Below are 11,709 nucleotides of genomic sequence, written 5' to 3' on the forward strand. Positions count from 1 at the left end.
AAACTTTAGATAGACCCTCTGGAAGTTAGAAGTGGAAGGACTTTCTTATCATCAAACATCACTTAGTGCACGAGAGAGGGTGAGAGAGATTGAGAGAGAGAAATTCATTTTAACTGTAAGTCTTAACTCAGGATGAAGAAATAAAATGTGGTCCAGAAATCTCAAGAAGTTTGAAATGGAGGATAAACTTCAGAAAATTAAGGGAGAGGGGCACCTGGGTGGTTCAGTCAGTTAAGCGTCTGACTTCAACTCAGGTCATGATCTCATAGTTCGTGGGTTCAAGCTCCGTGTTGGGCTCTGAGCTGATAACTCAGAGCCTGGAGCCTGCTTCATGGATTCTATGCCTCCCTCTCTCTCTCTGCCTCTCTCCCGCTCATGCTCTGTCTCTCTGTCTCAAAAATTAAAAATAAACATTAAAATGTCTTAAAAAAAGAAAATTAAGGGAGAAATATATCTAAACTGCCAAGTCAAAAATACTTGTAAGTCAGAAATGTTCAGTGATTATCTGGCAATAACATTCCTCTATTAGGAGAAATCTATTTCTCCGAGATGATGTCTTAACAGGACCCATGGGACCCCTACCATGAAAGATCAAGTGATCACAGCCTCTCTTCTACAAACAGAAAGAATTCCAGTGTGGGGAAATTTTAAGGCTGGTAAAATACATATTGAGAGAAATTAATTTATGACATGATCTTGAATTTTTTAATTTTCTGTGCCAGGGTCTTGCATTGTTTAGAGACATCCTGACCTCACCCAATCCCAAGCAAACACAAAAACACACACAAATCCCAAACAAATGCACATAAAAATTCCCTGGGGACATCGAAAGAGCAAAATGAATACACATGGGAAATCTGTTTAGTGGTTCGCCTGCCGAAAGAAAAGTAGGAAACTTTAAATCTCCCTGAGGAGAATAGGAGTGGATGGAATGCTATGTGGTTCTGTCCCTTGAATCATTATCTGTGTCTGCAGGGAGGGAGTTGGGTTCAAATGACAGAAGAAAGCCCTTGCTTGCGGAAGCAGATCTATCAGGTTCCGCCAAGAGAACCGTGTCTATGGGCTTCACCTCCCGATGAGACCCCTTTTGCACAGGAGAGTTAATTTCGGTCCTTCCCTGTGCGGTTTCTTTTAAACCCAAGGCTATGTTTGAAGAAAAGAACACAGATTATACCACTGTAAGTAAATGTGGTTCATTAGCCCCTAGAAGGGGTTTGCAGGTGGGATATGGGGAAAGGGGGCAGGAATGAAATTGCTGGCTCTGGGCATTAGTGACTAGCTGCCTTCCATGTGGCCCTAAGCCTACCTTCAGAACTAGAGTCCTGGTGAGGATCTCTAGGTACCGCTCCCTGTCTGCTTCTGGCCCTCTAGGACCATCTGTGCACACGCCCCTCATCGTCCTCATGTGGCAGCTCTTAGCTTTGTCTTGACTGTGTGAGAGAAGACGAATCAGCATGTAGGATGCGGTCTGACTAAAGGGCTACAAAGAACTTCAGAGGTCACGTGGCCCAGGTGTCTCTCCTTACAGATAAAAAAATCCTGAAGTCACAGGTAAGTGGTTCCTTGCCCTGAGACGGATCTTCCTTCCCTGCCTGTTAAATGCCTGCCCCTGCAGACACTGGGAAACATCCTCTGCCCAAACAGACCCACTTATCGCTTGCCCGGGAGACAGATGGCATTCTCTTACAAGGGAAACCCAGGTCTGTTGATGTACTGATTCTCTTTTTGTTCTATGTTTCAGCAGAGGAACATTATGATTCTTAACATATTTCCTTATTGGATCCAGAAGTTACTCTGCATGGTGGCTTCTAAATCCCCAACAGATCATTAAGCACTTATTAAATGTCTTGTGTAAGTTAACCCATGAGGTAGGGTTATCGTTCAACCCATTTCGCAGCTGGTGATGCTGACGAAGGGAGAGGCTCAGAGAGGTTGCAAACTACGTATGCAGCCACGTCAGAATGGAAACTCGGGCAGTTGAGCTCAGAATCCATGTTTGTTTGTTACACTCCTGCTCGGTAAGATCAAGTCTTGAAGTCACTGTTGGAAGATGCTAAGTAATTTCTGAGTAAGTGTGCAAATTGCCCCAGAACCCCATCTTTGACACCCCAGGACTCTCCCTCAGAGTGATCATTACATACTCTCACTGTGGGTCAGTGCTAAATACCCAAAGTACAGCCTCCTTTCCTTTCAAGAGATTTTTGAGTTTTAAAACCTGTGTTTTCTTCCTGAATCCGGGAGTGAGTTTCCTTTAAAGGATTTTTCCTTTTCTTTAAAATCTGTTTGAAACTTAATTTTTTAAATCAGTATATAAAAACATTAACAGAAATGAAAGTAATGTGGTGTGTTTTCTTTTTTCTTTTTTCTTTTTTTTTAATGTTTATTTATTTTTGGTCGAGAGACAGAGCGTGAGTGCGGGAAGGGCAGAGAGAGACAGACAGACAGACAGAATCCGCAGCAGGCTCCAGGGTCCCAGCTGTCAGCACAGAGTCCCATGCAGGGCTCGAACTCAAAAACCATGAGATCGTGACCTGAGCTGAGGTCAGACGCTTAAGCCACTGAGTCACCCAGGTGCCCCTTTTTTTCCTTTTAATTTTTTAAATGTTTATTGGTTTTTGATAGAAACAGAGTGTGAGTGGGGGGAGGGGCAGAGAGCAAGAGGGAGACACAGAATCTGAAGCAAAAGTGGTGCGTTTTCTATTTCAACTCCAAAATAACCAAACGGAGGCAAGATAAATGTGAGTTTACAATGTCATGATTTTGTTGGATCGCTAATGCTAATGATTTGGACTCTTTCTCGACATTTGTGGTCTCATTAATGCTATTAGCCACAGTTAGCCTTTCTGTAACTTGTATTATATGCCACTTTAATGTAGTTATTCTTCATCGCCACCCTTTAGACATCTGTTGTCACTTTTTTATGGATGAAAACAATGAGTTGAGGGGCACTGGGGTGGTTCATTTGGTTAAGCGTCTGACTCTTGATCTCAGCCCAGGTCTTGATCTCTGTCTGGCTCCTGAGTTCAAGCCCGGCATTGGGTTCTGTTCTGGGCGTGAAGCGTGCTCAACAAACAAACAAACAAACAAACAAACAAACAGCAGCAGTGAGGCATAGACTAAGTGGCTTTAGTTCATAAGCTCACCTTGCAGAATGGAGATTGGGGTGATGCTCTGATCAGCACAGTTAACCATGGTGCTTTCATCCTTGCTCAGGATGTTGCTATTTTCAGTCCCTGTGAATTTTCATGCTGTGGAAGAACAGAGAAACGTATCCATGAAACTTGCCCTTGTTCTGTGCACTGAAGATCTTTCTTTAATATGTAGCTAAGGTGGCACTAAAAGAAATCATTGTAGACATTTTTCTCTTTGTTATTTGCCACAGGCTTTTTCTCAGAGGAAAACCAAACCTGACTTGAGCTGTGAAATTCAAAATGCAAAACCATGCCAACATTTAAAAGGAAAGAAATGCTCTCACCTTCTATTGCATTCTATTTTCCTTGTCCTCACAGATGAGCTGACCAGTAACTAGTATGTGTAGTTAGCCGTCATTATAGAGTGGTCTCCTCGCGACCTTCCTACAAAACTGTAAAAGGGTGAAATTCACATCCTGCATGATATACGGTGTGTCTGTAGTTCACATTTGATGAAACAAATTGTTTCGCTAAGAATTCTATTTGCCTCTCCACTCATTCCTGCCATTTTGGAAATAGGCTACTAGTTTCTTCCAGATGTGTTAGAAAACAAATTACATGTAAAGCTCCATAAGTCCAGATTGCTTTCATTATGCACTTGGATTAACCAGACAATTCTAATCATTTGGGAAAGGGAAGCTAAGGACTGGCGTAGCTGATAGCTGACGCATCCATGTGTCGGCTGTCCAGGGTCACTGGCCTGGGCGCAGTAGGAACACGAGGGACCCATCACAGATGAGCCCACTGTGCTTTTCCTTTGGTCCACTCTCAGGATTCCATCTCAGGCCCAGAGAGCCTGTCCTGGGCACAGGCTCTGTGCTCAGCCGACCTTCCTTCTCCTACCCACCTGATAATATGAAGCTCTTATCACATTTCATCTCCTATGACTCATCCAAAGGTAATCTTTGGAAAGAAATTTAGTCTTTCCTGCCTCCTGTGTCTTTATTAGCTCTAAGGCCTGCATATAAGACTTGTTTCTAAAGGCATTATCAAATTTTCTGTCATTACTTTTGCCTTGCTTTCCCTGGTGACAGAATGTGCTTATCCAAGAAGAGCCTTAAATGTTGACAAGATGTTCCTGTTCCTGGAGGACTTGGGCGTTAGGAGCTCTCTGAACCCCCCTATTTGGTTTGATTCACTGGGACCCATTAACACAGTATTTGGTCTGTCCACAAAATGCCATATTCCATTCTGTCATTACATATGCATTGTCCAAACAATTGGACAGTTTCCCATTTCATGTCTGCTAATTGGAAGTTCAATATACATCCTTTAACTGTGCTCTCTTTGCATGAGTTTAAAAACAAGTCAAAAGTAGACCTATCAGCCCAAATAAAATCCGTAATATTTGAGTGACTTTGTAAGATACTTTACCAATTGTAGTTTGTTGCTATTTCTTGGGACCTCCAGTGAAGTGTTCACCCTAAACCTAGGAAGTTAAGATGACCACCTTTTTCTAAGAGAAACACCAAATCCACATAGGCGTAGACACGTAAGTTCCTGTGAAAGAGGGTGAACGTCTCTCAAATTTGCAATTCAGCTCACTCTGCACATTGTCTACTAGTAAGCACGCTGGTCAACCACAAGAATATGAATAAAGTGAACTCACAGAGGGGAACAGGAAAGTACCACTTGAACAGTATCCAGGGGAAGAGAAGGCCTTCATGAACTGGCTTGGAATAAAAAGTCCCCTCCAGTAGGCAGGGTGATTCTAAGTGACTTTTTCTAAGATCCTGATGGAAAGATTCCTGGACTGGATGATTGCTAAACTCTCTGTCACTTCTGAGTCTGCTTACAGGTACTGGTTTTATTGCTGTCCTCCAATCCCCAAAAGCTGCATTGCAAACAAAGAAACTAAAAGGGCAATACAGTGTGCATCTCTGAATGACAAGGTCCTTTCTCTGGCCTGTACAAAGCCACAGCTCTGCCTGTGCTCTTGGTCACATTTTGGCAGGTGTTGCAATAAGTTTCAACCTGATTTCAGATCTATTTCAATTTTTAAAAAAAAAATTTAATGTTTTATTTATTTTTAAGGCAGAGAGAGCAGAGCATGAGTGGGGATGGGGCAGAGAGAGGGGGAGACACAGAATCTGAAGCAGGCTCCAGGCTCCAAGCTGTCAGCACAGAGCCCGAAGTGGGGCTCAAACTCACAAACTGTGAGATCATGACCTGAGCTGAAGTCGGTAGCTCAACCGACTGAGCCACCCAGGCGCCCCTATTTCTACTTTTATGTGAAGGAAGATCTTGATCTTTTTCTCTATTAGGATGATTCAGGAAAAAACATCTGCATAAAAAAAATGAGCTTGAGGTTTTCCATTTCCCCATTCCTGTCAAAGGTTACTATTTTTTATAATGTACTGATAGATTTCTGCCAGTTGAAACTCTCAGAAAATCTGCTCTGACGTGAGATTCCTGGTAAAATTTGGGGAGGATCACTCTCAAGATGAGCAGGAACAATGTGCAAATTTAGTTTTATATTACATTATAGATTTTTCCAAAATGAAAATATCTTGTTTCCCCTGATTAATGCATAAAGTTTATTAGACAAATAAACAATTCCTATAACAGATGAATCCCTATACAATCCTACTGTCTGGAAATAATCAATATAAACAATTTCATGTTTAACTTACAGAATTTTCATATATATATATATATATATATATAGACACAAAAGACATATGTATGTAAATATGTTTATATTTTAAAATATAAGTTGGATCATACTATATACACATTTTTTTTACTTTATGTGGAAAACTTTTCATCCCACTGTACAAAGATCTACATTAAACTTTTTAAAAAATTTTTAATTTATTTTAGAAAGAGAGAGCACACAAGCTGGGGAGGGGCAGAAAGAGAGGGAGACAGAGAATCCCAAGCAGGTTCCTCACTGTCAGTTCAGAGCCCACTGTGGGGCTTGAACTCCTGAACCATAAGATCATGACTTGAGTTCCTCACTGTCAGTTCAGAGCCCACTGTGGGGCTTGAACTCCTGAACCATAAGATCATGACTTGAGCCAAAATCAAGTCAGATGCTTAACAAACTGAACCACCTAAACACCCCTAGATCTATATTAACCTTTTAAATGTCTGCATCGTATTCTATGTTATAAAAGTAGCCAACTATTTTAATCTACCTCCAACTTGTAACCTTTATGAGAGTTCCTTTTTTCTTCTTCTTCTTCTTTTTTTTTTAATATAAGCAGGATTACAATGAATATTTTACATCTTCTTGGTCACCATGGTTCTGGTACATTGGATTTTTTTCTGTTCCCAGACCTCACTAAATCCTTCCCACCCAGGGATTTTGTCTTTACGGTTCCCTGTGCAAGGAACGTCTACTTTGGCTTAGGCTGGGTGCACCCCCCTTCATCATTTACATTCCACCCTTGTGTTTTTTTATTGGAGAGATTTTTTCCTGACAATCCCATTTAAAGAACCACCCCCCCCCCTTCAAACCAAGTGACTTTTAATCATATTACTCTGTTTATTTTCTTCATCATACTTTCCACTGTCAACAAATATTTTATTTCTTCGCTCTTGGTTTTTAGGGGTGGTAATCAACCATGGTGTCTCCTTATTCCTGGCCTGAAGAAATAGAGAAATAAACCAAGAAATCAGGTAAAAATTAAAAAAAATATATTTTATTAGTGATGTTTATTGAAAAACATGGTCTATATCTTTAACAAAATGTCTCTCCAAATTAAAATCACAATCATTAGTCCATTCCCACCTCTAAACAGGACAGTACATATTCCTGCAGGCTTTAACCTGAAGGAGTAGAAATGTATATGGCCAAAAATGAGAGCAGAGAAAGGGCATCCTCACTTCCTGTTTCCTGTTCTGCAAATCATATAGAGAGCAGTGTTTCCATCTGGGCGAGGGAGATTTCTCCCCTAAATGGAAACATGAGGAATAGATTACAAATACACCACCTGACATCTTAGCTACCTGTATCTCTTTCAGAATGTGTCCACTTTTGTGTCTACTCTGTTCTTCGAGAGCTTGAAACAGGCCAGAACAGGTGATGTACTCAAGGAGTATGTGTTAATGGATTGTTGAAATATAAATTTAAACTGTATAAACTATTCACATATTCCATTTTCAAAGTTCGTAACTTGTAATACTTAGTATTGCTGACCATGTGGGAGAGAAACACAATTCTCCCACAGTCAGAGGGAGAAATCGGTATGTTTTTCCTGCAGGTGAGCTGATCATAGGTATCACAAGGTTTCAAATGTCTCTAACATCTGCAATTTGAATTTTAGAATATGTCCTAAAGAAATAACCATGAATATAGACAGAACTTCAGTTTGAAAGAATATTTATCTCAATGCTGATAAACATAAGAGAAATAAGAACCAAAAATTTTTCAACAATAAGAAATTAAATTATAATAGAATATACATTAGTTTTAAATAATATCTGTAAAATATTATTTTAACACATGAAAAATGTTCATTATATTAAGGGAAGAGGGTAGTTGAAAAAGTCTATACAATATAATCCTGATTTTAAAATATGAATTTGAGGATCTAAATTTTTACAGAGAGAGCAATGAAATTATTTTGAAAGTTCTGTTGGATTTGAAACTACTGCCTAATTAGAAAGTAAAGATAGGTCTCAGGCTGTTTCTGGGAAAAACGTGAAGAGAGTGTAAAGGGACAGCATCAGGTCACATGGTTTCTCAGCGTAACATAACCACGTGGCAGTTCCATGACCATTTCTGCCTCTGGACAACCCTAGACACCTCCCAGGAGGAGCTCCCTGGAAAGAAATATCCAACCAATGCTCCACCTATCCCCACTCCCTGTGACCTGCCCAGAACACATCAAAACAGCAGTGGGCAGTCAGCATGGTAACAGGTGTAGAAGATCTGAGGGGAGTTAATGGCCATAGGAATTGCCAAAGCGGCAAAGACATCCTGATGACAAACAATTCTGTCACACTAGAAAATAAACTCTGAGATTTGTCTCTGTCTTAAGTTATGGAAGGGAAAGGAGAAAACACCCAAAGAAAATACAATTACAAGATAGCTGTTAATGTAAATTCATTTTCCCTTTTGAGTTTCATTCTTGAAAAAGCTGCAAAAATGTTATCATATTTACCTGAATTTAGGATATGTACATGTGTTCATTGCTTGCAGCCAAAGAATTCTTTCACTTGTGCCCAAATTTCAGCATCTAATGGTCATAAAGTAGTAAATAAAACTCTCAGAATAAAACCACAAACACTGGAGATGGAAAAGAGCTACCAGAAGATGTTTGTAGGGAGTATGAGCTGAAAACGAGGGGCTTACAAAGTTTTAAAGATATCAAAAAATTGAGAATTTACTTAGAAGGCACTTCAAATCTGAAATAAATGGGTAGAAAAGCATGTGTGAAGGTAAAAGGATAAGTAAGCAACATATATAAAGAAAAGGACCCTAATCACTTCATATCTTGGACCAAGAAGACAAACAAACTTAGGAGACAAGAATACCTCCAGTGCAGATGTTCCATCTGGGTTGTCTCACTTCTAACTCTAGTAATAATCAAGACTCGCACCCTTGAAGGGAAGCCACAACACCTGAATCCTCCAAAACAACATATGTTTGCATGTGTGTGTGTGTGTGTGTGTGTGTGTGTGTGTGTGTGTGTGTGTGTGTGTATGCTCTTAGGTGCGGTATATGATGTATCATGTTGTAATATTACCTATAACAAATTATATACATATATATCCTGCCATTCCATTGATACAAGGGGAATTTTCTGGTTTATATGAGCACACTGTTTTTTAACGTATCTAAAGATAAATGACCGTAGATCCACCCAGAGTAATATATTTCAAAATGCTCATTCTGTAACATTTAGTAATATTCTGTGTCTTGATTGTCCTGGAACTCTGATCTTCTGGTTGTGAACATGATTTGTCTGTCTCTGCCATAGGAGCATGGGAAGCAACCAGACATGGGTCACAGAAGTCACCTTGCTGGGATTCCAGGTTTATCCAGCACTGGAGTTTTTTCTCTTTGGACTTTTCTGTCTCTTCTATAGCCTCACTCTTCTGGGGAATGGGGTCATCTTAGGGCTTATCTGCTTAGACTCTAGACTGCACACCCCCATGTACTTCTTCCTCTCCCATCTGGCCATCGTTGATATGTCCTATGCTTCCAACAATGTACCCAAAATGCTGGCAAATCTTTTGACTCAGAGAAGAACCATATCCTTTGTTCCTTGCATTATGCAGACTTTTTTGTATCTAGCTTTTGCTCACGCAGAGTGCCTGATTTTGGTCGTGATGTCCTATGATAGGCTTGTGGCGATCTGCAATCCCCTACATTACACTGTCATCATGAGCTGGAGAGTGTGCACAGTCCTGGCCATCACTTCCTGGGTGTTTAGCTTCCTCCTGGCCCTCGTCCATTTAATTCTCATCCTGAGGCTGCCCTTCTGTGGACCTCATGAAATCAATCACTTCTTCTGCGAAATCCTATCTGTCCTCAAGCTGGCCTGCGCTGACACCTGGCTCAACCAAGCTGTCATTTTTGCGGCCTGTGTATTTATCTTAGTCGGGCCCCTCTGCCTGGTGCTGGTGTCCTACACGCGCATCCTGTTCGCCATCCTGAGGATCCAGTCCGGGGAGGGCCGCAGAAAGGCCTTCTCCACCTGCTCCTCCCACCTCTGCGTGGTGGGGCTCTTCTTTGGAAGCGCCATTGTCATGTACATGGCCCCCAAATCCCGCCACCCTGAGGAGCAGCAGAAGATCCTGTCCTTGTTTTACAGCCTTTTCAACCCTATGCTGAACCCGCTGATCTACAGCCTGAGGAACACAGAGGTCAAGGGCGCCCTGAGGAGAACACTGTACAAACAGAGGCATGTATGAAGGATACCAAAAACCAACATGGGGAAAGGCATTTTGCTCCCAATGAAATCTGGCAGGTGGCATTTTCACCTTGTGCTATAATAAATACCACATTAACATAGAATCTTTTAGACTTAAATATACAACCTGAAGCCATGTAGACTTTAGAAAATAAAATAGATGAATGTCTTCATGACCATTGGTAGGCAAAGATTATTAGAGATGATGCAAAAAGCACAAGACATAACGTTTGCAAAATTGATAAATATTAGACCTTTTCAGAATCATTCTGATTTTCAATATTCCTGTGAAGAAAGCAAGCCACATACCAAGTGTTGTACATTTTAAATGCAACGGTGAGTCAAGTACAACCACATGAGGAGACAAAGAGATATATTAGGAAAGCACAAAGTTTGTTGTCCTCACAGGTTCTGGAAAAGGAGGCAGGATCCCAGGGACATGTAGGAAAGACACCAGGGTGGTCAGAAGGCAGAAGACAGGAGCAAGAGAAGGTTTACATCACTGCCTTTATGTACATTTCCACAGAAAACAACCAATAAAGGGTGTATAAGAACAATAAAGGGTGTATAAGAACCTTTTGTGGGTTCCTATAAAAGGCAAATCTTTGCCATGTAAAGAAAGGGCATCACCATGCAGGCAGGGTGGTGGTGGAGACTGCAGACCCTTTTGACAGCCTCTGTACAGCACGACAAAGCTCACGAACTTCTAAGATGTATCAAATTCATCAGCTGGGAGGAAAAGGAACTGTTTGGAATAACGGAGCGTCCTCATCAATATATAATGATACACAATAAAAACTAGTTTCAGTACAAGACTTTAAACTGAGATAGGGTAACTGGTTTTGTCTTCAATTGACTGGAACTGAGAAATCAGTGAATCTTGGCTAATTATAATGACACCTGTCGTGATAATCTGGCAAATGGACAAGGGCCAAACCTGTTGGAATGTCATAGCAAATACGACTATAATTCTTACATACCTCTGATATGTTCTGTAATGAAACTGAATTGTACCATGACTATGCTCTGCTGTGAGGTAACATTGACATTATTGCTAAAATTCAGCTACATTATGTAAATAAGTGACATGACAATGCTGGTATTGATGACCAAATGTATTGGGAGATCCAGTTAAATCTTTCACAAGTTGTCATATCAATGGAAAATGGCTGGTCTTAGGCAGAACTTGATTTAACTAACCCACAGCTCATTTCTATGCTAAATAGCTCTGCACAAGGTTATTACAAGGTATGAACAACATAGCTCCAAGGAGAACAAGTGATCAAATTAGTACCAAAAATGTGAAAATGTATGTCATGGCTTTATAGGCTATAGATGTTTCTTTGAGTCTGTGCCTAGTCTCCACTGGCTCCTCCAAATATGGGCCATATTCATGTTATTGCTTCATCTATTATTTTAAGTAAAACATTGCTGTACCTGTTACCTAAGTGCTCTTCTAAATGTAGATGCTGAGAAAAATATGGTCATTGTGCTGTAAGAGCACCAGGCCAAGGGCCAGGTGTGTGCACTGTGCAAAAAAAGGTTCTCTTAAACTCATATAAATTAGGAATTAAAAGGAACTTTAAAATATGCTGGTCTTGTCACTTAGCATGAGACACAGAAATGGAAATTGTGTCCCTGTGAGTTTAGGG

The 11,709-nt window shown here is 40.6% G+C and overlaps 1 protein-coding gene across 3 annotated transcripts; it reads left to right on the forward strand.

The window, feature by feature from the left end:
• The first annotated feature begins 981 nt into the window (after positions 1–981).
• Positions 982–10,756, forward strand: LOC101084275 (olfactory receptor 2A14). 3 transcript variants are annotated; one of them, XM_003983186.2, is made up of 3 exons: positions 982–1,700; positions 6,746–6,815; positions 9,122–10,756. In XM_003983186.2, the coding sequence occupies exon 3, from the start codon at positions 9,126–9,128 to the stop codon at positions 10,056–10,058; it is 933 nt and encodes a 310-aa protein (XP_003983235.1). In that variant the 5' UTR covers positions 982–1,700; positions 6,746–6,815; positions 9,122–9,125; the 3' UTR covers positions 10,059–10,756. The 3 variants fall into 3 exon arrangements, 2 of the variants coding, with proteins under 2 accessions (XP_003983235.1, XP_044908859.1); XR_006594674.1 differs by lacking the exon at positions 9,122–10,756 and adding an exon at positions 7,161–7,234; XM_045052924.1 differs by lacking the exon at positions 982–1,700 and adding an exon at positions 1,758–2,068.
• The last annotated feature ends 953 nt before the right edge of the window (positions 10,757–11,709 follow it).

Source organism: Felis catus, chromosome A2 (genome assembly GCF_018350175.1).
Source record: "Felis catus isolate Fca126 chromosome A2, F.catus_Fca126_mat1.0, whole genome shotgun sequence".
NCBI lineage: Eukaryota > Metazoa > Chordata > Mammalia > Carnivora > Felidae > Felis > Felis catus.

Excerpts from the sequence above, each read along its gene's own strand:
- LOC101084275 (XM_003983186.2), top strand. The coding sequence starts at position 9,126 with ATGGGAAGCAACCAGACATGGGTCACAGAAGTCACCTTGCTGGGATTC.